Here is a 27,498-nt window from a genome sequence, read left to right as displayed (position 1 = left end):
TTGTTCTTGAAACTTATGAAGAGATTATTCCAATGGCCACAGACAAGAGATTCTAGGCACTTGCACAGAGTGGCGGGTCCACAGGGACCCTTCTGAGAAGAGCTCTGGCAGGGATCTGGTCTCAGCTGTGACAGGCTCTGGGCACACGTGTATCAGAAGGGCTGCCTCCCTCAAGCTGTTAATCACGTTAAAATTAATCGCTCCTCTCTCCAAACAACCTCAACACCTAAAAGCATTTTTTTATCAATTTTTTTTTGGGGGGGAGAAGCCCTGTGAGACCCTCCCTGAAAGAAGACAGAACATTATTGCCACCTCTCCCCTCTGTCCCCCCGCAAAGGCTCCTCCTGACCGCAGTGTCAATCCTCTGAGCTGGCTGGTAGAGCAATTTAGCTTTCCTCGGGGCAGGGGCAGATCACCAAGTCAGGCCTCCATCCAGGGGTTTTCTGTCACCAAAGCCACACTAATGCAAATCCATTTTTCATTAGGAGAAAATAAAACTCCCAAGTGACATCAACTGAAAAATGTTCTTTGAGAGCAAGTTATTCCCATTTAAAGCTAAGCACATGACAGCTGGTGACTTTTAAGGAAAGTAAAATTTGCTGGGCTGAATTACTGTCAAACCACTGGAGAATTTGTGTTTTTAATTTTCCTTTTTGGAGAAAGGCAGTGCTTTGGAGTCCAGAAGAGCAGATGAGGAATGGAAAGGTCTAGTCTTCTCTCTAATTGTGGCCTTAAAAGACCCTGGACAATCCTCAGCAAAATGATGGCCCAATATCTAGGTACATTAATTTCCGTCACCCTTTACCTGAAGCTCATTTAAGAAGCTGGTTAGAAAACAAACCTCTCTGTCCTACCATTCATTTGGGCTCTGTACCAAAACAGTTGTATGTGTACCAAAAAATTTCCACCATTTCCCCACTTAATAGAAAATATCTGGTACGAAAGAACCCAGTGGTATTTGCTGTGGACTGAATGTATGTGTTCTCCCCAAATTCATAGTTTGAAACCCTAACTACTAATGTGATGGTAGTTGGTGGAGAAGCTTTGGGGAGATAATTAGGTTTAGATGAGGTCATGAGGGTGGGGCCCCCATGATGGGATTAGTGCCCTTTAAAGAAGGGGAAGAGACAAGAGGTCACCTCTCTCTCCACCATGTGAGCGCACAACAAGAAGCCCACTGTCTGCAAGCCAGGAAGAGAGCTCTCACTAGGAACAGAATCTGCTGGCACCTTGATGTTGGACTTCTCAGCCTCAAGAACTGTAAGAAGTAAATGACTGCTGTTTAAGCCAGCCAATCTGTGGTATTTTGTTATAGCAGCTCAAGCAGATTAGGACAGTATTCAAGCAAGCTATTAGGTGCTCTGTTACCGTGAACTCCAGGGGATCAGCTATCTGTACACTTGAGCTGCATCAGACATAAAAGAACCTTGTGAGACCAGTCTCTGTGCAGTCAGGTTTGTTTCAGGCCAGTATAAAGTCAGTTCCTCTTTCCCTCCAGAATCTTCTAGCATTTTTAGAATCTAAAACACATTTATTTTCTGTATGAGCAACACAGAGAGCACCTCCAGAATTTGGGGACATGGTCAGAAAGTGTCAGGCATTGAAGGAAGACGCTACTAGAACTCTCACAATATAACTGAGATTAACCACCTGCAGATGCAACCCGTCCTAGGGGAGGTTTTGCATGTATTGCTGAGGATTTCATAGTTTGCTACATCAAGATTAGGTAACTCAAAGTTTATTGGAAGATTAAATTACATAAAGTAATGACAAAGTAGGTTGTAATAAGATCATGTTATTTGAAGAGAATTAAATAGGTAGATATGAATGACCCTATATTGAGCCTTCAAAAAGAGGGTTAAAGAGTAAGAATCACATTGGTGTTTACCCAGGAGTGTCAAGAGAACGGTAGAGAAGGCATTCCAGACTCTACCAGAATCTGAGACACACACCCCTCAACACCTTTTCCCTGATTTCTGCTTAACAAGCAATTTTCAGAGTTTGATGCTCTGTTAGACGCATGTACATGAAGGATTGTTAGGTCTTCTTGGAATATTGACCCCTTGATCATTATATTGCATCCTTCTTTATCCCTGACCTCTTTCTTGCTTTGAAGTCTGCTCTGATTAAAATTAATAGAGCCACTCCTTCCTTCTTTTGATTAGTGTTAGCAAGGTATATTTTTCTCCATCCATTTATTTTTAATCTACATGTGTCTTTTTATTTAAAGTGGGTTTCTTGTAGACAACATACATTTATTTCTTGTCTTTTTATCTACTGTGACAATCTCTGTCTTTTACATTCAGACTATTGACATTCAAAGGGATTATTGATATGGTTGGATTAATATCTACCTTATTTGTTACTGTTTTCTCTTTGTTGCCCATGTTCTTTTCCACTCTTTTTCTCCCTTTTGTGATTTTAATTGAGCATTTTATATGATTCCATTTCCTCTCCTTTCTTAGGATTTCAGGGATATCAGTTATACTTCCTTTTTCCTTTTCTTTCTTTTTTTTTTTAGTGGTTGCCCTAGAGTGAGAATACACATTTACAACTAATACAAGTTCACTTTAAAATAACACCATACTATTTCTTGGGTAGTGTGAGTGCCTAATAATAAGGAAATAATCCTAATTCCTTCCTGTCCCTGTATCACTGCCATCACTCATTTCATGCATTATATAAGCATACATAAGCATATATATACACATACATATGTGTGTGTGTATATATACATAAGATATATATATGATACATAAGCATACATAATCAAATGCATTGTTGCTATTATTATTTTGAACAAACTGTTAGATCATTTAAGAAAATGAAAATTTTTATTTTACCTTCACTATTCTTACTTTGATGCTCTTCCTTTCTTTGTGTAGAGCTAAGTTTCTGACCTATGTCAATTTTCTTTTCTTTAAAGAGAAGAACTTTTAACTTTTTAACTAAGAACTTTTAACTTCTTTTTAACTTTTAACTTTTTTTTTAACTTTTAACTTTTTAAAGCAGGTCTGCTGGCAACAAATTCCCTCAATTTTTGTTTGTCTGAGAAAGTCTGTTTCTTTTACTTCTGAAGGATAATTTTACAAAGTGCAGAATTCTAGGTTGGTAGTTTTTTCTCTCAAAACTTTTTTTTTTTAAAATTTTTTATTTATTTATTTATTTTTAGCTGTGTTGGGTCTTCGTTTCTGTGCGAGGGCTTTCTCTAGTTGTGGCAAGTGGGGGCCACTCTTCACCGCGGTGCACGGGCCTCTCAGTGTCGCGGCCTCTCTTGTTGCGGAGCACGGGCTCCAGACGCGCAGGCTCAGCAGCCGTGGCTCACGGGCCCAGCCGCTCCACGGCATGTGGGATCCTCCCAGCCCAGGGCTCCAACCCCTGTCCCCTGCATTGGCAGGCAGACTCTCAGCCACTGCACCACCAGGGAAGCCCTCTCTCAAAACTTTTAATATTTCACTCCACTTTTCTCTTGCTTGCATGGTTTCTGTGGAGAAGTTGGCTTAATTCTTATCTTTGATCCTCTATATGTAAGGCATTTTTCTTCTCTGGTTTCTTTCAGGATTTTTTCTTTACCTTTAATTTTCTGTAACTTGAAAATGCTATGTATGCCTAGGTGTAGTTTTTTTTTTTTAGACATTTACCCTGGTTGGTGTTCTCTGAGCTTCCTGGATCTGTGATTTGGTATCTGGAATTTGGGGGAAATTCTCAGTTATTATTGTCTCAAATATATCTTCTGTTTCTTTTTCTCTTTGTTCTCCTTCTGGTATTCATATTACTCATAGGTTACACTTTTTGCAGTTGTCCTACAGACCTTGGATATTCTGGTCTGGGTTTTTTATTTGTATTTTTATTTATTTTTTCAGTTTTTGTTCTCTTTGCTTTTCAGTTTTGGAGATTTCTATTGAAATAGCCTCAAGCTCAGAGAGTCTCTCCTCAGCTGTGTCCAGTCTATTAATAAGCCCATCAAAGGTATTCTTCATTTCTGTTACTGTGTTTTTCATCTCTAGCATTTCTTTTTGGTTCTCTCTCAGGATTTCCATTTCTCTGCTTACATTGCCCATCTGTTCTTGCATGCTGTCTACTTTATCCATTAGCACCCTTAGCATATTAGTCACACATATACACATGATTACATCTCCTAAATCATACATACATACAAGTTTTAAATTCCTTGTCTGATGCTCAATAAATTGACTGCCTTTGTAAGCAAAGATATTTGAAAAGATGAGAAGCGCAAATAAAATGTATCTTCCTTGCAATCTAACTGTAAAAGGCATAATTAAAACAAGCTAAAATGTTCTGTTGTTTGATCTTTAGTTTCTGTCTGAATTGATTCGCCATGCCATCCTACTTTCTTTAGTGATGAGCAAGAAATTCCATTTACCATGCCTTTCCATACTCTGTCCTATGGCTTTTATTTTCATTCAACATGTCATTTACTTGTCATGAAATAAGATGCTATTTGGGGCTGATGAGAAATTGCAGTGTTTACATTTATTCCTAATTATATAGGTTAGAGGTAATTATTATAGCAAATCACCATTACGGAACTACAAACCTCTCAAGCATCCTGTAACAACAACAACAACAACAAAATGCTAAACTTGAAAATCACAGTAACAACTGCACCAGCCTTACCATGAGGCCTGGAGTGACAACCCGTGAGAAGGAACATGTGCAGGAAAGAAAGGGCTTCAGCCAGGCACACAAGAGAGAGGATTTTTGTTGCAATTCTGGCTAGATGCATGTGTTTGGGCAAGATCCTTCAACCAAGATTCTATTTTCTCATTTATAACAATGCAATTAATTCCTGCCTCGCGAGACTGATGTGAGGACTGCATAACATGACAGATGCCAAACGTACAGCACAGTGTCCTGGAGGATGAAATAAATGAAGTCTTGTGTGTGATGGGCCCTTCCAGTATTCTCAGGTCTTGACCTCTATGGATGGGGTCCAAAGCATCCCAGATTCCCATCCAGGAGCTCTGTTAGAGTTTGGCTCAAGGACATTATAGTATAAACACAAAGGCAGAGGACAAGTCTGTATGTAAAACAATAGTATAAAATAAGGAACTATGACATCACGGTTCACTGTCAGAAAGCTGCCTGTGTTCAAATTAACTTATGGGAAACTCTAGAGAGGGATCACACTTTAAGTTTGCTTGATTGCACCTTCAGCTATTTGCTAGTGTCTAACACTTCCTAGAGAGAGAAAGACAGCAAAATAGCCACTTTCCACAGCAGCAAGTCCTCACATAGCATGCTCAAGGCTCAGGAGGCATTGGTTCTAGCTGACCAAGGGAGCAGATTATCACACTGGTGGCTCATCACGGCTGAGTGTTTCCTAGTGCCTGGCCTTGTGCTTTGCATTTGCCATGCATTATCTCATTCAACCTCATAATAACCCTAGGAAGGAGGCAGCGGTTCATGCTGATTTTATAGATGAGGAGCCAGCCTGGGGAGGTTAAGTACGACTGACAGGAGGAGTTGAGTGAAACAGGCAGTTGAACGTGGAGGGTGCTGGGAGGTCCCACTTTTTTCTAGAAAGGGTATTGTATTGCTAGCGAGGGCCAACGTAGCCTGCCACTGAGCAACTAATCATCATTACCAGTTAGTTGTACTGTTTACCAGAGAGCAGGGTTCCTGGGTGCATGGGACAGAAGAGCAGCCTTCCTTCAACATGCTTCAGTCCTCTCTCTCCCGTGCTCCTACGCTGGGACAGGCCCTTATTCTCTTTCCCTTCGAGTGTAACTACTCCCGGCCTGTTCTCCCAGCTTCCACCCTCGATTCCTCATGCTGGCAGTTAAAGTCCTGACCAGTGTGGCTCCAACCTACTTTTTCAACTTAATGTCCTGCCGCTCGTCAGTGTGGTCTCATCCCAGCCTCAACTATATACTTCTGAGACAGGCTGGGACCTGGGGAAAAAAAGGCCAAAACCCAACTGCCACTTCTGAGGTGCCGGAGCAAAAGCAGGGTGCTGCACGTGCACACAGCACCACCAAGGGGGCGGGCCGGCCACCTAAGCCGCCCCTGCAGCCTGAACCACCGATCCGCTCCCACCCTCACCCCACTTAAGGGACTGGCTCGACCCCCTGTCGGGGAGCAAGCAAGGGAAACTGTTGCTTGCTTTTGCTCCCTCCTGCTGTAGCATGAGTCCCAATAAAGCCTTGCCTGAATTCCTCGTCCGGCCTCTTACCAATTGCTATTGATTAAAGAGACCAAGAACCTGGGTTGGTAACACTCCAGTTCTTGCTTTCAATTCTCCTCTGGCCGTAAATCCTACCCACACATAAATCTCATCTCTTCCACCCAGTCTTCCCAACCTCTCTAGGCCCCAGCGTGGCGCTTCTCCCTCTGATTAGGCAGAACTTTTCTGGTCTACCACGTACACATGACATTTAAGCAATTCGGGATTGTTTGTGCTAACTGTCCTGTGCTTTGTATTTGAAGTGAGGTTGTAGAACTCCAGGGACCAGACTCAGCACAGTGCGTGCGAGGCCCATAGGGAGGTTCTGGCCTGGCACAGATATTGAAGAAAAAAAAAAGATTACATTTGCATGTTGACAGCACATGAATTTCTTCAGCTAGAAACTGTCCTAAGCAAGAATAACTAAAACAGGAAGCTGCTGGTTGTTCTTTCTTTGAGTCACATAATAAATCACAACATTATTTGCTGAGCTTTTGTGCTGCTAGCTCTGGGCACCAAAATCTGCTAGTTACAGCTCTGAAAGCTAAAGTCTACCAGGTTGAGAATCAGACCAATCAGAGTTTGAATCCTGGCTCCACCCCTTGCTGGGTGACGACGTAGGCAAATTCCTTAACCTCTCTGACTTTTCCTGTTGTTATTTGGGAAGAAGTATCCCTTCCTCATAGGGTTGTTATAAGGAATACGAAGATATTGCATATAGAGTGAGTAAGATTATAACCAAGCCATTAGTGATTATGGGATGAAACAAATTGCTAAGTTTCCATGAAACACATTGGGAGCGTGGAGTGGTGTCTGTAGGGACACAGTGAGGAGACACAGGGCAGGACTAGAGTGGGCTGGACAGGATACCAGCTGCTTAGTCACCTTTGCCTAGAGTGGCTTCAGGGTCCAGGTGCAGGGACTGGGTGATGGGGAGGGGGCTGTCCCCACCCAGCCATCTGTCTGTTCTGACCTCAACTGCTGGGTGAGAGATTCTGCCCATCTCACGCAGGTGATCACTCGGTCACTCCTGAGTGACTCTCCTCAGCCCTCCTGTTCCCACCCCGACTGTGAGAGCCCCCGGTCAGAGACAGCCTCCCATTCCCCAGAATCTGGCAGAGAGCAGGCGTCCAGCACATACTGGTTTTTATTGGACATTCCCAAGTACATACTTTCCAAGAATAAAAGAAGAGACTTCTTCTTAGACCAACTTGCTAACTAGCAAATGGATAATTAAGATGTTGCAAGGAAGTCACTGGCAAAGGTACCGGAAGCTGCTTTTCTTAAACTCCTCAGAGGTGCGGTGGGTTACATTTTTTGACAGCAATTTCATAGCTCGGGGCAGACGGAAGAACAAGTACAAAAGAGAACTTGATTTGAGCAGGACTTTTGACTTTGTTTAGCAACTGTTTACCGGATACCATAGTAGCACGCCTTGCCCTGGTGTGGTGTGTGAGATGCCTCGTTAGCCATAAGGGAGAATGGAGATATTTGCCAGTAAAAGTCTAATTATTTTAAGACACATCAAAACAAAAGCAACGAGGGAAACAATCTGGCTCTAAGAGTTTAGGAGAATTCAGCAGCATCTCTGAAGAAGCTGGTGCTGTCGACAAAGGGAGAACAGGGCCCCGAGGGAGCAGAGGGCCTGCCAACACTGACTGACCCCGTGAGGAGGCAGCTGCTCAGCTGGCCTCCCCGTTGATTCAAGAACCAGCAGGGGCCTGCGTCCCGTTTACCCAAGTGGAGGAACAGAACGTTCCCCCTCGAGCAGAACTGCGGCTGACGGGGCTGCGTGCAGAGGCGGCTCAGGGCGCTCCAGCCGTGCCCGAGGGCATGGGCTGACCAGGGCTCCGCCGCCTGCCCCTGCGTCCAGTCTCTACACCACCTTTCTGGCCTGTGGAGGCGCACTTCCTCCCCTTTAATCAAAACAAAACAAACAAAAAAGATCCACCTAAGGAAGAAGTGTTTCTCTCCCTTATTTTGAGACTGTTAATACCTCCTGGCTGTTACTTTTAAAAATTAATATATTATGGGGGCACAAACAGAAATCTTGCAAGAAATTTCTCTATTAAAGTATTCTTTTTGCAGCTCCATCATTCCTTACCAGCACACAGAAGTCTTAAAGGTGGCCTGCCTTTTCCCCGTCTTCCTCGTTTTTTCTTTTTTCCATCCCATCTTTTTTTTCCTCTCTTCCCTCCCTTCCTCCTTCCTCTATTTCCCTTGTATCTTCTTTCTTCCTGTTTTTCTTCTCTTAAAAATAAAAGAGATGATTATTATATGTAAGAAGTCCGTTAGTTGGAATCTCCCAGGGTTGGGTTAATTCAGCAGCACAAGGAAATCATTAAGGACCTAGGTTCTTTCCATCTTCCTCTCTGCTCTTTGAGACAGCTTTGCTTCCAGGCCAGCTTATGTCTCGGTCATAAAATGGGACCCTCCGTTCTAGTGGAGAAAATCGGTCAAAAGACTATGGGGAGTGGTTGGGACTATGGCGCATTGGGGCAAATGACCTTGCCAAAGGCTTTCAACAGAACCATTTTCCTGTTGCTTCAAAATATTTCGTTGTTGTTAGAGGGAGGAAAAGAGTTTCACAGATGTTCTGAAATAACTGTTCCGTGAGTAAATACATTGTTGCAAGCAGTCAAAACATTGTTATTGCTCCACTTTTGCAGAGGTCAACGCTGAGCTGCAGGGAGGATGGGAGGTGGGCCAGAGATCAAATGAGGGTGAAGGCTTCCTCAGCCACTCCACCGCTGCTGGGAAACTTGCTGCTGCCCAGCCACAAGCTCGGCCTCCTCCCGTCCATCCCAAGCCTCCTCAGAGTTCTGGGGCGCCGTCTTCTCCTTTCGCGCCCTCCCACCACCTGGCACATATGCTCATGCTCCCCGTGGCACGCCATCCACCACATTCACAGGGATGGAGTGGCACACTCACAGCTTAGTGTGCTGTGAGGATGGATCCTCCAGTCTCCCCTTTCTAATCCGATTTCTCATCCCCAGTGGTTCTCAAACTACCGCCTGCAGGCCAGCAGCATCAACCTCATCTGGGACCTCGTTAGAAATGAACGTTTTCAGGTCCCCCTCCAGACCTGCTGAATCAGAAACTCTGTGGGGTGAGACCCAGCAATCTTAAGTCTTAACAAGCCCTCCAGGGGATTCTGATGCCTTCTGCTGTTTGAAAGCCACTGTCCTAAAGCCTCTGTAATGTTCAGAGACCAACAATCTAAACATTGGTTTTTAACCCTGGCTGCACATTCATGTCACCTGAGGGGCTTACTGCCTCCCCGCCCCCATGCTTACTTATATAATTGGTCTGGTGTGTCGCCCAGGCGTTGGGATTTTTAAAAGTTCCCTGGATGATTCTGAATTGCAGCCAAGGTTGAGAACCACTGATCTAAACAAATATGAAGGGAGACAATCTTACTGTAAATGATTAAGTAGATATCCAAAAGTGAGACACATTGACAAAAAATGTAGGGGGAAAAAAGGCTAACATTAGAGGTTAAACTGTGAAACCAGAAGTATAAAGAAGAGAGATGGTTCGCGTTAGACACTGTTAGAGATAACCCAGCTCCCACGATTTAAATTAGGCTGAAAAGCTTATTACCTCCTTTGGGAACAAGTATATATTGATGGTTTCTAAACTGCTGGGGGTGTTACATGAAAAGTTCTCTTTACTGCTTCAAAACACACAGCTCACTATGAGACACTTTCATCATTTGATATGTTCCCTTCACTGTCCTTTTCCCTTCTCTGAGTTCGATAGAGGGAACTTGAGCTTGAGCTGCAACAGAGCGTCAAGTCACCATTAGACATAGGATGGGCCTCTGTGAAAGTTCCTTTAGTGCAGAAGGCCATCCTGCTGGCAGTAAGCTCAAAGAACAAAGGGCATCCATGGACGATTTTAACCAATAGGAAAACGGAATACACGCCTCTTCTTAAAGAAGGAAAAACATGAAACCAGAAATGAGTCTTCCTTTGAGAGGGGAATTAGGTTTAATTTAGTAAAACTAAGGAATCTCATAAAATTTGTCACCCAAGTGCATGAGTTATCTTGATTTGGAATGAGACATAGAACATAATTAGCTATGTCATAGCAAGTTAGGCTAGAATCAAAGGTCTCAATTCAAATTGCATCAGACCATACTCTGGACTTTTTTGTAGGTTGTCTATCCCAAAGATCCAGGGAGATATGTGACCACGACCCAAAGTACAGTCATTTAATCTCTTTCAACACAGAAATTCTAATCCTGTATTTGTGTGGTTAAGATTTGTTAAAACATTACTGAGATTGCAAAAGGTCATAAAACATGGCTACTATAGAACTTAGTGGTCAGTAGAGGTTCACTGGTTGATTGATTGTACTTATTGTTAATTGCTTAAGATGTTAAGAAACTCACAGTGAATCTCCAGGTTTTCCGTCCACACCTACTGAAGAAGTTTCCTGTTTTCACATTAAAATCTCAGAATAGTTTCTGGCTATAAAAACAGCAACTTGTCTCTCTTCTGCAACAGCTTAATATAGATGCTAACAGTTTCCAAACCTAAACTGTATGAACAACTTGGCTTTGACAGGCAATAACAAAGCAAATTGAATAATCGTTACTTTTACCTGAGCCTGGGCTGTGGGCAAATCAGCCCAAATTGAATTCCAGTTTTAGAGGGTACCAGGCACTGTCCTCATATTCTGATTTAGGCAATCTGGGGTGGTGTTCAGAAGTCATCGTTTTAAACAAGCACCAGGTGGGTGCAATACTGTTCTTAATAATCAACAATAATAAATGAGGGCTCTTTTTAGGTGGCTTTTCTTCATGTTTTTCTCTACTTGCCAGTTGGTCTGTAATGAATATACCTGGCTTACTTCTTCAGTTGGTTTACTGGTTTATAAGAAGGTGCTTCTCAGTTCACTATGACTTCACTATGCAAAGACCTCTCCCTTGTTTTACTTAAAATTTCCCCTTCACCTCTAATCCCACTGCCTGTAACTGACTCCATGAGCAGAACTGTAGGCTATGGTGTAACAGTGACAACAACCCTCTCTACACGGACAGTTCTTCCTAGTGCTGGCCCTGCTCTTGGGGCTTCAGAGACATGAGCTAAGGTGAGTCTCACAGCTCTTTGAGGTGGCCTTGGCACTGTGTACATTTTATAGATGAGGAACTTGAGAAAGAAGGTTAAGTCATCTGCTCAAGATCATGCAGCTGGTAAGTGATCCAGTGCTGGAATTCTTAATTCTTATGCTCTGTATACATACGCAATTTCCCTAATACTGCCCAGATGCTCTTTGGCATGGCCTCACCAGTTTGATGGATATAATGTGACAGCTCTTCCATGATTTTACTTTGAATTTCTCTATTAGTGAGGTTGAGCATCTTTTCATAGATTAGCCACATAGGCTTCCTTCTATAAACTGTTTATTCATATCCTTTAGCACATTTCTCTATTGAATAACTTTTCTTATTATTGTACAAAAAAATCCGTGTATATTCTTGATATGAGTCCTTTGTTTTATAAACTCCAAATATTTTCTCCCAATCTATCACCTTATTTGCAGCCAATATGATAATGGAATCATACTGGACAAACCATTGGAACTAGATAAGGGATTTCAATAAGGTTGCCAGATGTTAAGTATTGACATAAAAATCAACAGCATGGGCTTCCCTGGTGGCACAGTGGTTAGGAATCTGCCTGCCAATGCAGGGGACATAGGTTCGAGCCCTGGTCTGGGAAGATCCCACATGCTGCAGAGCAACTAAGCCCGTGCATCACAACTACTGAGCCTGCGCTCTAGAGCCCGTGAGGCACAACTACTGAAGCCCGCACACCTAGATCCCGTGCTCTGCAACATGAGAGGCCACTGCAATGAGAAGCCCGCGCACCGCAACAAAGAGTAGCCCCCGCTTGCTTCAACTAGAGAAAAGCCTGCATGCAGCAGCAAAGACCCAGTGCAGCCAAAAATAAAATAAATAAATTAAAAAAAAATCCATAGCACTGGGACTTCCCTGGTGGTGCAGTGGATAAGACTCTGCGCTCCCAATGCAGGGGGGGGGGGGGCGCGGGTTCCATCTCTGGTCAGGGAACTAGATCCCACATGCATGCCACAACTAAGAGTTCACACGCCACAACTAAGAAGCCTGCGTGCCGCAACCAAGGAGCTGGTGAGCTGCAACTAAGGAGCCCATGTGCTGCAACTAAGATCCCAAGCAACCAGATAAATAAATATTTAAAAAAAAATCAATAGCATTCATACACACAAGTAATTCATAGCAGAAACAAAAACTAGTTTACCTAGGAATAAACTAATAAAAGATGTATGAAAACAGTAGGGAGAAAACTGTAAAACATTATTGACAGACACTAAAAACTCTATATAAATGGAGAGACATTTCATGTTCATAAATGAGATGAGTAGACTTTTCAAACTGTTAACTCTCAAATTAATCTATAAATTGAAAGCACTTCCAATAAAAATACCAACGGTATTTTCACTGAACTTGACACACTGATTCTAGAATTCATAGGGAGGAAGAAAGAGTCAAGAAGAGCTAAGGCAAATTTGAAGAACAATGCAATTATCTCACCAGATATCAAGACTTACACAGCTAATACAGTAATGAAGACAATATGGTACTGGCTCAGGGAAAAACAACTAATGAAACAGAAAAGGGAACCCAGAAACTTAGCATACATACATGGAGAACGGGGTACTGTGTGAGGTAAAGACAGGCTGACCTCATCAGAGAGTTGTCACTCTCTTTTGGTTCTAGTGCAGGGACAGGGAAAAATTTCAAAGGCCATCAGAAAGGTGAGAAAATAGTTGAAAACTGGGTTGTGGTTTACCCAAACACTGGGCATTCAGTCCTGTCTGGAGGTTTCCCAAGCTTCCTAAGAGGCAAGCTCATGTGGAATTCTTAGAGCAGAGCAAACACCCCAGCCGATGACTTATAGGAGACTCAACACATGTATTTCTGTACTTCTTCCAATTTAAGGCTCCCTAGGCTGGAAGACGGATTCTATTTTCAGAAATGGTGAGAAGTGAAAGTGTCATGTTTTGGAATCTATGAAATACAGTACTAGCAAAGAGGGCCTCTATGGGGACTGGTCATATTATATCACATACTTGGAGTGGGGAGATATGGTTGGAAATATTATACCGTGGACCTCTTTTCCCCAAGGCCCCATCTGTCAGCATGCCAGGGCACATCCTTGTTCTGGGATAAAGAAGCACAACTGAAGTTTACCCAGACAGAAGCTTCCCCGTACCAACAAAATCCTTGTCAACTATTTTAGAAAGAGGAAAAAAAATCAACTTAGAGCATTTATTTAAAAGTTAATGATAAAAATGTAAATATGGAAACAAAACTATCCCCACACAATCTATATTTTTAAGTAATTTATTCCAATAGAAATATTTCAGAAAACTGTACTTAAATTCATTTTAAGTTAGATTATGCAAACACACTGAAGATCTCACACTCACATTTGCATATTAAACAGAAACAAGAAGTGAGAGAGGAACCAAGCTGCACGTCACTCCAGGAGGTCATAGTGCAAATGAGTACTTCATCTTTGTACCTCAAGTTAACCGGGATGAAGGAGAATAAAAATGGCTTGTGTTTTCCTGTATATTATTATCATTGGATATTGATCCCCACAGACGCTTTTATCTCCTTTAGATTACACTGTGAACGAGTTCCCCACCCCCTCCCCACACATAACATAATTCAGTCAGCTGTAAAACAATGGATTTGTCAATAATCAAGGTATAGAAACTCTTGAGAGTCTGGTGACTTATTATCAGCTACTCTGTCAGACCTAGTAAGTCAATAATTACTGGACTATATCTGTGAATAGTTCTAATAAGTGATATCTTCATGGGAAAATTAATATTTGTTACCTCATATCTAAAGCACAGCTAAGTACGAAATTTTCTACTTGTCTATTTTTAAAAAAAGTTCAATCTCAAAACATTCTAATTATGTATTCCTTTAATCCCATCACCACTTTGCAGTCCAAATGACTAGAATCAAACTTTAAATTCTACTAACAACCCCCAAGGACGAGTTAACCCTTCATTTGGCTTTAAAGACTAAATTTACTTGCCTATTCTAGAACATACTAGCCCTTTAGAAAATGTGAAAATAGCATCTTGACTCAGTTGAACAAGAGTAGCTCCAGAGCTTGCAATAATCTCGGAGAAGCAACATGTTTCCAAGCTTTGCTTTTACTGAGAATTGGCTTATTCTCTTAACTTCTCTTTAATTTATATTTTGGAGCTGTTTTCACTTTCCTGACATAGTATTTTCAAGTAAACAATAACTGGTAGGTTAAGTGACTGCTTGTTTGGTCTGAGTCTTATTTAAGTATAAGAATGTACTGAACTAAATCTCACTTCTGGGCAAAGGGACTCTCATTTCGGGATTTCAGTAGCTTTAATAAAACCCAAACAGATCTTTCTGGCTGTACTGTGTTCTTTTAAGGATTTTCTGAAAGGACATAATTAAATCTATGCTCAAAACAACAATTTCAACAACACAAAATAAAAATAAACTCAGCTGGATGGATGCTCTTCAAAGTTGTTCTCAGGAGTGCTCATCTAAAGGCTGATTTGGTGGGTTTAATTTTAATCTTCTACCCTGGAAGGAGAGGAGCAGGGAGGGAGCTTGTGTAAAAAGACTCAAAGCCAAGGTGGAATGCAACAATTACCTAGAGCGATCTGCACACATTTTCTTAGACCTGCTGTGAGAAAGAGTAAGCTGGTGGAGAGAGGGATAGCACACACTCCTGAAATAAGAGGAGTAAGAGGGCAAATGATTATTATCATACTCGATGCCCTAAAGTTGGTCTTCAAATTGATAAGGCACTGACCAAATCTTCCCCACACTACATACTTGAGATACCAGTGTAATGAAATTGCTATCCAAAAGCTTAAAAGTTTGCATGCACAGATGTCTTTCATTGGAATCCTCTAAAAAGAAAAAAGTAATTACTTTAGACACAAGCCATTTTTAAGGAAGCAAAACCAGCAATACTTAAATCATTTTGAAAAGGTTGACTTCACACAGAAAATAATTATCATCAATGTGATTAAATAACAATGTTTGTTAGAAAAAACCAGAATACTATTCTGGCTGTAGAATTATAAATTTACTATGTTTGAAAGAAATATAAAAGAAGAGAGCGAGAGAGAGAGAGAGAAAATAAAAGCAAGCCCTAAAAGATCACTGAAGAAGTCAGACAAACCTCACCACTTGCTTTGTATCACCTATTCATGCAACAGCTGTACTATTGTTCCATGGGGACACAGTAAAAATTCATCTTCATTTTCAAAAAGGGATCCAATTATTTCAAAAGCCTTTGAAGCAGAGAATTTTTTAAAATTGAAGATTATCTTCTGTTAAGCAACGCTGGTACCCCTTGTTTGCAGAAAAAGATAATATGGTGGTTTAAAAACTCATTGTAAAGGAATGTGCCTCAAAAAAACAGGAAGGAAATCAATAGTGGATACGTTCTTTTAAAAAGTTAATGGATTAAATCTACTATTATTATCGATTTCTAATTAATACGATGTCCTATAGTTTTGTCTTCAGTAGTAAAGGCATATATAACTTACAGATTTAACCTTAAAAAAAAAAAAAGAAAAAAGAAAAAAGACTTCCACTCAAATCATTTGGCCAGGTAAATTCTAGTAATCCTAAGAGAGCAATAGGTCAGGCTGCTCTTGGAGGGCCCTGGTTTCAACTAATATATAAGGTGTATACACTAGAGACCGTAAACATTTTTTCCTTCTATAACAGTGCACCTTGGGCTCCTTTATAAATCTTCTAGAAGAGGAATAAAGCCACTTACAGAAACTTCGCAGCTACAAACACCCTAGTTCTTGACATACAAAAAGACACAATACCGAGACAGTCCATACAGTAGGTAGTGCAATAGTCATATGGCATTTTCCACACAGGAAAACATTTGTCATTGAAGTACATGCCTGGGGAGAAAAAAATACTCAAACTCAAATTGTTTGGATCCCTTTTTGTAATGTTTACGCAAATAATATCTACACAGCGAAGAAAATGTAATAGGAAGGTGTGTTTGATCGGTTCTTTTAATTCTTACAGTTTGGAGGTATGGTAAAAATAAAGCCTCTGAAAAAAATAAGCAGAACTCAAACAAAGAGGGGGCATGAGACCAAAAACAGTGCTCTTCAAGGTCAGCAGTTATTTTTATAGTTGTATTTTAAAAACTGTTATGTTACTTCCTCATGAAAAATAAGCTTCCATGTTCAAACAAACTGTTAAATAAGATGTGCCTCAAACTGTATTTTGGGTGGTATTATACTATTACACCAGGCTGGATAATATACCAATCATTATGTTTATCAAAAACTAGCTTAAATTTAAATTATAATGGAATTTCCAATGAGGTCTTCTTGACTTGGAGAGAAACAAATGAGCTTAATATTGGTGGAAATTTCAAGCTTTTGAGTCGCTACTTTACAAATTTATTAAGGGCAGGCTTAACAAGAGGAGAAAAATTTCACCTTCCCACTAATATACTGCCTAAATATTTAATATATTTTGGTAACATTTATTTTTGCTTGAATTATTATTAGGTCTCATTTGGTGAATTACAGATAAAAAATTCACCTATACTACTTTAATTCACTTCCTTCACTGGTCTTTGCTTCAAATGCTAAATTCATCTTAAAAAGCAATGAGCAATCTTTTGAATGGACAAATTTGAAGACAGAAAAATAATGGTGACTTCCGCTGCACGGTTCAGTTTCAGTCGGTCAGAGGCCACAGATCTATACATGGACTTAGTCACCAAACCTCAGCACTGTTCTCACTCTGCACAAGCAGCCTCACGTTTAGCGCTGAAAATATCAAACACATCTTCCAGTGGAGCTCTCTCTTTGGCAAAACTGTGGGCTGTCAGGCTCTGACTTCCAGGTGCGTTATCTCCACAGAAACTTATCTACTTTAGCTTATTTATGACAAACAGAAAACGTAATAAAAAATCCACAGGGTTTTCATCCACAGTGTTTTTTAAAAAGCACATACACTGTTAAAAACACTTATTTCTGAAGAGAAATAAACAAGAAAATTAAAACAAAAGTCAGATGTGCAAGGTCTACAGAGTAATACTGCTATGCTGGTTATGCAGAGGGCCTCTTCTCAGTGCCCAGTGTGGGCTATGCTGGGAGATAAAATCACTAGCACAGGCCACATATTGCCCTCTTCCAGCTCATGTCACTTTCCACAGAACCAGAAGTAATGGTATTTCTAACTGTGCTATATGAGAAAGATATTTGAACTCTTACTATCCTTTCCAAACAGAAAACTAAATTTAAAAACTAAGCACTCAGGGAAAGCTCTTCTACTTTCCAATGGATAGATTTTTTAGCTAATTATTCTAATAAGCAATATTTTCTATTTAAGTTTCATGGATTCAAGTATGAAATACTTATGATTAAAAAAAAGCATAAAATTCTCCAAGAATACAATCTGAAAAATTTTACGTGAGGCCCAAAGTAATAGAAGTCTATTAGAAGTTACCAGTCAAAAAGCACTTCTTACTCTGGGCCACGGCCGAAATTCATGATGCCTCATGAGTTTGTAACATCCAACACACAGCCTTTGTTCAAGTGCCAGTTTTTTGTTAAAACTCTAAGGCATTTCACCTTCAAACTGTTTTTGTAACTCAACATTTATTTCAAAAGCTAAATGCATTATTGCATAAAAGAGCTCTCACAAAACTGCTTGATCAACTACTGACAAAATATGGTTTCATCGTAAGGACCTATAGTAAGTTTAGAGAAAAATGTTTGTAATAAAGGAAGGTTAAGTAGGAAGGAAAGTTTTGATACTTAAAATTCCCAGCATCTCAGTCTTTCACCTTTTTCCCTTTGAAAATTATTCTGTATGCCTTATAATAAAATACATACATGCATACATACATACGTAGACTCTCTTTTAAACAAATGTGATCCTGAATCTCATACTGAGCAAAAATAATGAAAATGAATAACAAAAAAATAACTGGCATTGTGCACATGAAACACTGTAAAAGAAACTATCCTGATAAAATATCAATACATCACCCTTGATGATAAAAATCACCTGTGAGTGATAGAAGGGATAATCCAATTCACTTGAAAAATGTAGTTATTGTAAAATCTTCTTAGAAAAGTTTAGGTTGGGATTACAGTTCTCTACTAAGCAGATCTGTGGTCCAACAATGAATTCATATAGAAGGCCAAGCTTTAAACCCAGTTAAAAACAACCATGTTTTCTGGAGCCCACTTGAAAAAAGTGTCTGGCATATGAACACTCAGCCTTTATACCTCCTGCAGGAAATAATGTACCCCAAACAGTACTAAATTTCAGAAGTTTAGTGTTTTAAAAAATCTCCCCCCATCCAAAACAACCCCCCCAAATCCCAAACAAACTCCAACAACTCACATTATTAATATTTCTAATTCCTACACTCTTGCCGTGAAAAAGCGAGTGAGGCTGCAGACTAATGGAAGCTCAAGCAAACCTTTCCGCTAGGCTGCTGGTAGAACCCTACTAAGCTGGAGTAGCTTTACACCTCACTTCAAAACCAGCTCCTAATGTAACCCATAAGAAATATGTTTTTCTTTTTAAAGTGTATCTAAAAAAAGGTGATTCTCCCCTCCAAAATTAGTACAAAGTTAAAAGAAATGCAAATTAGCTACGATCTATTCCAAGCACAGCACCGCCAGAAGATTCACACACACTATTTGGTGTTTCATGTTGGTTTTCCTTTCATTCTTTTAAGGCAGTGGTTTCCACAGGTCAGTTCAGAGATAAGAAGCATGGTCCATGGCAGTTTGTTTTGCAACTCCAATTTGTTCTCTGGGAATATCTCACTTCATTCCCTGAAATTAGTGCTTTTTTGGTTCAGAACTCCAGAGGCTGAGATGGAACCTCTGGGCTCTTCCTGGCACAGGATTGGTTTATAGCTGGCGCTCTTTCATCAGGTCCTTGCTTTCACTTAAGATAACAGTTCACCTTGTTTTCTATCAGGCTTTTACTCAAAAGTCATCAAGTTTGTAGGAACCTAAAAAATATAAGCATTACAAACTGATAGTATTTAAAAGGTGTTTTTCAAAGTACTATTTCTTATCTTTCCTTGTCATTCTAAGTGAGCCCAAATATTAAAATCTTTCTGACCTAAATATCTTTTTAAAAAAGGAATTTGATAGAAGGTACTGTAATTGTTTATGAATAATGAATAAAATACACTAGAACATTTTTGAGAGAAAGTCACTGAGATGAGTTAATACTTTTTCCAATAAATTGAAATCCGGGTGGGAAAAAGGGCAGAGACAGTATCTTTCTTGTCTAACACAGGGGAGCTCAGGAGATGTTCGCTGAGTGAATAAATGAATGAGGAAAGAGTAAGTATGGCCCTAGTAGTGTGAGATTCCACACAAATATGCTTGTCATAATTTATTTTTTCATTATATGTATTACAATGAATTCCTACATGCAAATTTTAAAATCCAGCACAGATAATTTTATAACGAACATTACTAAGAATTTCTTTATGAAATCATCATGAAAATGAGTATAAAAGAATAAAACTCATTGCTAGATAAACTCTTACCTGAAACTTTGTGACTCTGAAAAATCTATAGTTTATAGTTTATATAACAGTTTGCTGCTTATAGACTGGATCAAATTTAATTTGATTTCTTTTAAGTCTGAAATTCAACAATAATTCTTAGAAATATGAATATATTTTGTTTTTAAAAATTAATGAACCCTCTAGTCAAGGACTAAAGAGGGTTTCACCATGCTAAAAAAAAATGCTCTTAACTTTTACTACCAGTTTTCGAAAGTTGTGCTGGTAGAGATATTCATGCATCAGTGGTCATTTCTCTGTCCTTTAAAAAAGCTTAACAGTTCCCACACCTTAGCAACCTTTTTCTGAAAACCTGGGATACTAAAAAAAAAAAAAAAGATTAATCTCTTACGTGTGTCAGCTTCTGAATGAAAAATTATTTGACAATATAATCATAACTGAACTATAAATACAACAGTACAAATCCAAGAGTACTTAAAGTATAAATTCTCAGGTCTGGTTCTAAGAAACCCAATATTTTATTAAAGTAACATTTTCATTTCCTCCTAAGTTGCCTGACTACGGTTTAAGGTGTTGTATCTGAGTTAGAGTCTTCTACTAAAAGTTTTCAAATTTCACAGCTTCCATTTATAAATTTGCTACTTCTCAGATTCTTCCAAGTATAGAAACAAACAAATTTTAAAAAGCCCATTTATACACATACGGTTGACTTGTTCAGTAGCAAAGTCCACTAATATAGTAAAAAGAAATTGAACCTCTATGCTGGTACGCATACCCTGTCTAGATTAATCTTGAAACTTGAGATTAAAAAGAAATGATACAGTACTTTAAGCTACATTTAAAGAAAATGTACGGCCATGGAGCTGAATCCTGAAACGCTTGGTTTAGGCAAAAGAAGGTCTGTTTCCTTCATTCTGTCCCAGACACTAACTTGACAGGGGCAAGAAAGTAATTTTTGTTCTATGGTATTTCATGTCCTTAAGGGACATTGTTAAAAATGGTAGCAAATATTGCTATTAGTCTTTCATATATATTTGAAATAAAAATTATAAGAGAACAAGGCCCATTCCAACAATATTTAAGAAGAATGAATCTATAGGATGAAGACAGAGTTTGTGTCATCTCAGGTCCACCATTTTTTACTTGTTTGACCCTGTGTAGGTCATTTAGGATTTCCGAGCCTTAGTTTCTTCCTTCATCAAAAAAGGGGTAATAACTTAGATCCTGATAGCACACGGTGGAAAATATGTTTATAAGCTTTATAAACTTGAATAGTGTATTATATTATTCAAAATTAGCTATTGATAACACTTACCACATACTTCTGTATTTCAGTACCTTAAGACAATAAAATTTTCAAATATATTCAACTGAAAACTGGCCTAAAAAAGACTATGTTTATTTTATGTCTGCCCTACCCTGCCCTGGTTCACCTTTAAATCTGCAACCGGGTTTGGGGAAAACACCACTATGGATTCATTCCCCTTTGTAGCTGAAAGCCTTTGAGTTAGACCATCTTTGTTTCAGTAAAAATAAAAACAAACAAAAAGTCCACATAGTTTTGGGTTTCACTGCAAGCACAGGAACCCGCATAAAATTGTCAATAGAACAAATAAAGACAAATCAGAATAATTTTTGTTAAGGTGCCATCACATTTTTACCTCTCTAAAGTCTCCTTGTCTCCCACTACATTCTCCCAACAAGGGCTACAGTTCCCTGTTTTGAACACCTGAAGCTTGTTCCATCTTTAGGGTCTTTGCGCACTTACTGTTCCCTCCACCAGAACTTTGTTCCCCCTTATTGTCACATGGCCCTTCCTTCCTGTCATTCATGTCACTGTCATCTCCTTAGGGAGATCTTTGCTGTTCACTCTTATTTATTTAAAGTCTGTCTCTACTCCCATCACTCCATATCATGTAATTCTATTTTGTTCATACAGTTTTTACTACTTGAAATTTTGTTATTTGTTCACTTGTTTATTGCCCATCTCCTCTCTAAAATGTGGACTTCATGTCTTGCTGACTGTGGTCAACAAGAAATAGAATATGAACAATTTCCCTACTTCACTCCAAAAATTAGTCCACTTACTTCTCTTTGGAACTCTTTCAAATATATTCTCAATTTATGGACTATTTTGAGGATTAAGAGAGATGCTTACCTGTTGTTTGTTACTTTGGCAGGCTGCACTCAAGTGCTTAAACCACAGCATTGCATTCATTCTATTGCCAGCTTGAAACTTGTATGAATTTCCTAAAATTATTAAAAACAAAGGGAAACAATAAAAATTGATGACAGTTCTCCGTTTAAGAATTCTATTTCTCTAACACCTGATTTTACAATACAAATAAAACAAAGAGTTCTCTGTGCTACATTCACGTGCTATCATTTATTCAGACAGTCACTGTTTTGCTGTTTATGAATTGGAAGAGAAGTATTTTGTCTCCTTAAATGCTCTTTAAAGTATATTTAAATAAAATAATTGTTTGGCTTCTCTAGATTTGTATGAGTGGATGAGAGTGCAGAGTATCACTTCTCAGCACTATTTAGATGATCTAAATATTAGTAGATGCTAATACTGAATTTTTATAGGCCAGAATGCTTTAACATGTTTAACACTTAAACATTAGCTAATTAATGTGATTAAGGATTAATCAGCTAACCTCAATATAACCTATGCTTTCAGATTTTAGTTAACATTTGTCAAAATTATTAGAGAAATTTCTAGGTCTAGTGAGGGCTTATGTGAAAAATCTGAGAAGGCAACTTTTTCTCTTTTAGAAAATTAGAAATTCATTTGTTTCATGTGTGTTGTATGTATTAGACCTTATGTTGACTCTAATTCAAAACTGTCACATAATAAGGATATTTTATATGTTTGTATGTATTAAGGTAATAAACTGAGAAAGAAGAAAGGACTCATGTAGTATAGGTGCCCTAAGTTGAGCTTCATTCCCCTTTTTCACTGACCTGAGTTCTTTTTATCTCCCAATTCTTACTGAGTGCTACTCTTTCCTTTATAACTGAATTCAATGGCTCAAGAGCCTGATCTATATGTAGGCATTATACAACTCTTCTTTGAGATTTTATCAAAGACTTTTTTACTTTCAGAGGCAACAGCTTTCTTCACCAAATGTTTAATTACTAAAATAACACTTTTTTGCTTGTTAAACACAGATGCAAACATTAGATCAACCTAAATAGCAGACGTGTCTGATCAGCTTGCCACAGCTGCCATTTACCTACTCTCTCCTCCCTGAAAAAGACCATCAGTACAGACTTCATAAAAACCTTGTACTCTGAAACGGTTCTGACAAACACACTAAGGAATTGATGGAAAACAAATAATTTGTTAACTGAACCCCATGAAAATGATCTTTTATAAATAATGAAGGTCTTTGGGATTGGCAGGGTGGAGGCTGGGGCTTTGAATTCAGAATGTTGAGTAGGAGCTCCTTACTCCGTAAGTCAATCTATTTCATCTCAAAACATAACATTTTGCTATTATTTTTTCTGCACTAACTTTTTCTGCATATTTTCTTAAATTTTTACTTAAAGTACCACAATATCCTAAAAGCAGAATATCTGTGGATATGCATTCTAAATAAACAGAAGTCAGAGAGTATAATTTTACAGTCAGTAAAAGGTAATATAACATCATTTTAGTAGTAGTGAGCTGCTGAAGTGGAAGATTCTGGGCAGATATGAAAGAATTTCCTTTCTGGCTTCCTTTGTGGTGCTTATCAACAGCTGGCAGATGTTACGAAGGAAGAGCTGCAGTCACATGAGGATCTGTTCTGATGACCACTGAGGTCTCCACAACAGGCACAGGCAGGGTGAGAAGGTATGATCTGATTCTACTACACAGCCCACCCTCCAACCTCTCTCATCCCCTTTTAAAGTTTATTTAAAGTTTTAAAGTTTTTAAAAGTCCTCCTACGGTCAAGAGCCAATACTTTCACTCATAAATGTCTCTATACATTGTAAGCTAAGTATTATAATTAAAATTATACTTATTTGGAAAGTGGTTTGAGTCAAATTACTAATTAATTAAAAGTAATGGAATAAAAATCATTTAAAGGAAAACTTCTGCCACATTCAGAGCTTAAGAATAACAATTTATCTCAGAATATAAACGAAGGGGTACTGCATACTGTAAATCTGAGATTTTAAAGTAACAGTGGTCTATATAGATTCTCGAATTCCCTCTTTCCTTTTCTGGTTATTAGCTCTCTAGGGATTATTTGGGTTTTTAATTTCAAGCTTATGCCCATGTGGCAAAGAAAATAAGCTTATTTAATAAGCTTATTAAATAAGCAATTAATAGATATTGATATCTAAAAATATTGCTATCATTAGTCTACATTACATTATGTGACACAAATATTTCCCAAGAGATTAAACTACACAAACAATGCCCCTAGTCGTGTATTCCAGTTAAACTGCTGATAAATTTTGGCTTATCGAAAGTTGTGTGTATGCAATACCTTAAGCCCTAGTTATTTTAATGATTCACCTTTCTCAGAGTCAGTCAGCAAGAAGAGATCCGGATGTTCCGGGTCATCAGCCATCATCACCATCCATCCTACTACAGACACGTTCTTATTTGATGTTGATTTGAACTGAGAGATTAAAAAAAATAATTAATGGAAACAAAATTTATGGCTTATTCTATGTAAAAATTAACTGTTACAGAGCGTATTTTCAGTTTCTCCTAGAGAGAGACGAGATTTCATGCTGGTCAGGTCTGCTCCCGGCCTCTTACTACTAAATTCCATGTAGGCATGCCCTCTTCAGATAGTCTCTTACTTTCCAGATCTTTCCCAGCTTCAACTCTTCATCAAAAGTTAACTGTCCTAGCATCCACTCCCAAAGACCATGATCTGTTAGTAGATCTGGTAAATTTATCTGTGTTGTTTTTTTTGTTACTGTGCTACAACTCACTCCTTCGTTATAGGAAACACACTTGCATTTTAATAGAGGTGTTGTTATCTCCACACACACCACCCCCCCTTTACTGAATATAACTGACATATAACATTGTATAAGTTTAAGGTGTACCAATGTAATAGGGGTGTTATCTTAAACCTGATAACCTGATGATTTAATGAATCAGCACCGCCATCACAATTCTTCATAATATATTCTTACTTGTATTTCTCAAAAAGAAGGTATTCTTAGCATGCTTGTTACTTTTCTAGTTATTCTTTTTTTTTATAAAGTTACACTTTAGTAATGGAAAAAAAAGGGCTGTTATAAAAGCACAGAAATTTAAGTTAATCCTACTCATGAACATAAATGAAAAAATGTTAAATAAAATATTGGCAAATTGAATCTAGCAGTGGATAAAAAAGCTGGTACATGATGACCAAACTGGATTTATCCCAGGAATATGAGGGTGATTTAATGTTAGAAATCAATGACTGCAACTAAGTTCGGTTTATTTCATGAAAGCAAGCTTAGTTCAACTTTAGATAAATTATTAAAATAAATCACCATATTAACATTAAAAGAAAAAAATATGATCAACTCAGTTGATGTAAAATAAAACCATGTGCTAAAATATAATGCATATCTGTGTGACTTGGAATGGAACGGAATTTCCTAATTCAATAAAGAGTACCTACCAAACAAACAACAACAAACCCCCTACAAAACCCGAACAAAACAAAGCAGGAAAGAAAAAAACAAAACAAAACAAAACCCAAACCAAAACCCTGCAACGCATGCTCAAGGGTAAAATGCTATAAACACTTCAAAATCAGTTTTAAGACAAGGATGCCCACCATTGCTACTTCCATCCAGCAATGAATTGGAAGACCTAGTCAGCACACTAAGATAACAGAAAAGAAATAAAAGGTATAAGGGTGAGGAAGAAATAAAACTGCCATTACTCACAGATGATATTATCTACACAGAAAATCCAGCAAGTGAATTAGAAAGATCAGCAAGGATGCTTGGAAAAGATCAATATAAAAGTCAACTGCAATTTTATACACTAGAATTATAAAAGTCACTTATAGGAAAGGTACCTAGTAATATATGTAACAAAAGACATACAGGAAAGTATAACAGTTAAAAGACATTCAAGAAGACCTAAATCAACAGAGAAAAACCATGAGATGAAGAAAAAGGTACAATGTTGTAAAGATGCCAATTCTCCCTAAATTGATCTACAGATTCAGTGTCATTTCAATAAAAATTCCAGTAGGGTTTTATGTGGAACTTGAGAAGCTGATTCTAAAACTTACATGTAAGAGCAAAGGATCAGAAATAGCCAAGACACTCCTGAAGAATTAGGCTGGACTTGCCTTGCTACCCAAGACTTATAAATCTACAGTAACTGAGACCATGAGCTACTGGGACAAGGAGAGACTGACAGGGCGATGGAAGTCTAGAAAGCAACCTGTGCATATATATGCAAACTCAAACGACAAGAGTGGGCTCTGCAGATCAGTGAAGGAAGAATGGACTGTTCAATAGATGGTGCCAGGAAAATTACTCATCCACGCAGAAAAATCAACATGAATGCCTATTTCATAACACATTTCACACACACACCCCTCTGACTCCAGGTGGATCAATGATTTTAAAGCAAATTGCAAAACTTTAAATCTATTAGTAGAAAATATAGGAGAATATCTTGATGATCTCAGGTTAGAGAAGTATTTTATTTTAAAAACATGACTCAGAAACTATTAAGCATAAAGGAAAGGATAAATTTTATTATTTTAAAATTAAGAACTATTCACTAAAAACATCACAAAGAGAGTGAAAAAAACAAATCGAACAAATTGGAAGAAGATATTAGTAACACATAACTGCTAATAGATTAGCAGCCAGAGTATATAAGGAACTTTTACCAATCAGTAAGAAAACACACTATCCAATAAGCAAAAGATTTATCCAGGCGTTTTAGAGAAGAAACATGAATGATCAACAACATGAAAAAAACTTCAAACTCATTAATAATCTGGGGTGTATACACTAAAATCACAAGGTACCATTTCATATTTACTAGGTTAGCCGAAATTAAAAAGTCTGACAACAAGTATGGTGAGGGTGTGGAACAATGAAAAACCTCATTATGTTGTTGGTGAGTACGTAAATCAATTTAGCATTTTCTTGTAAAGTTGAACGTTTGCCTTCCTTGGTATATAACCTGGAGAACATATGCACAAAAATATTCATAGTAGCCTTGTTAGATACAGCAATAACCTGGAAAGCATCCAAATACCCATCAGTAGAATGATGAATAAATTATGGCAGATTCATATAGTGGAAGACTATTCAAGTATGAAAAGGAATAAAGGACAGCTATATGCATCAACAGTGATGAATCTCACCAACAATGTATTAAGCAAAAAAGGGAGTGCTTAAAACTATATATGTGAATCCATTCAGGTACAGTTCAAAAATGAGACAGTATGTTAAGGAAACACATTATGGTAAAATCCTGAACAAAAACAAGGCAGTGATGAACATGAAATTTAGGACAGTGAGAGGCTGTGGGTATGGCTGATAAGGAAGGAAGAGGACGCTATCTGGGAAGTCTTGGATGGTTCTGGTAATGCTCTGTCTTCTTACACTGCGCGGAGTTATAGAGGTGTTCATTTTATTTATTATTCTTTAAAATGTACATGTATACTGTATATCTTTGCATGTGTATGTTTCACAATTTTAAAGAAATGGGGAAAAGAAGGA

General features: G+C 38.5%; 1 protein-coding gene across 4 annotated transcripts in view; it reads right to left on the bottom strand.

The window, feature by feature from the left end:
* Window positions 1-16,270: 16,270 nt before the first annotated feature.
* Window positions 16,271-27,498, bottom strand: part of RALGPS2 (Ral GEF with PH domain and SH3 binding motif 2) — a 166,794-nt gene continuing 155,566 nt past the window's right edge. For all 4 annotated transcript variants that reach the window (XM_036833986.1, XM_036833743.1, XM_036833827.1 and 1 more), the window contains 3 exons: window positions 24,311-24,416; window positions 21,956-22,047; window positions 16,271-19,269 (listed from right to left, as the gene is read on the bottom strand). In XM_036833986.1, coding sequence (XP_036689881.1) covers window positions 19,240-19,269; window positions 21,956-22,047; window positions 24,311-24,416 — 228 coding nt within the window. In that variant the 3' untranslated portion in view covers window positions 16,271-19,239. The remainder of the gene's footprint in view (window positions 19,270-21,955; window positions 22,048-24,310; window positions 24,417-27,498) is intronic.

The sequence above is a fragment of the Balaenoptera musculus genome, chromosome 1, assembly GCF_009873245.2.
Source record: "Balaenoptera musculus isolate JJ_BM4_2016_0621 chromosome 1, mBalMus1.pri.v3, whole genome shotgun sequence".
NCBI classification, from domain to species: Eukaryota; Metazoa; Chordata; class Mammalia; order Artiodactyla; family Balaenopteridae; genus Balaenoptera; species Balaenoptera musculus.
Note: the sequence above shows the minus strand (reverse complement) of the source record. Positions and strands in the feature narration are given on the sequence as shown.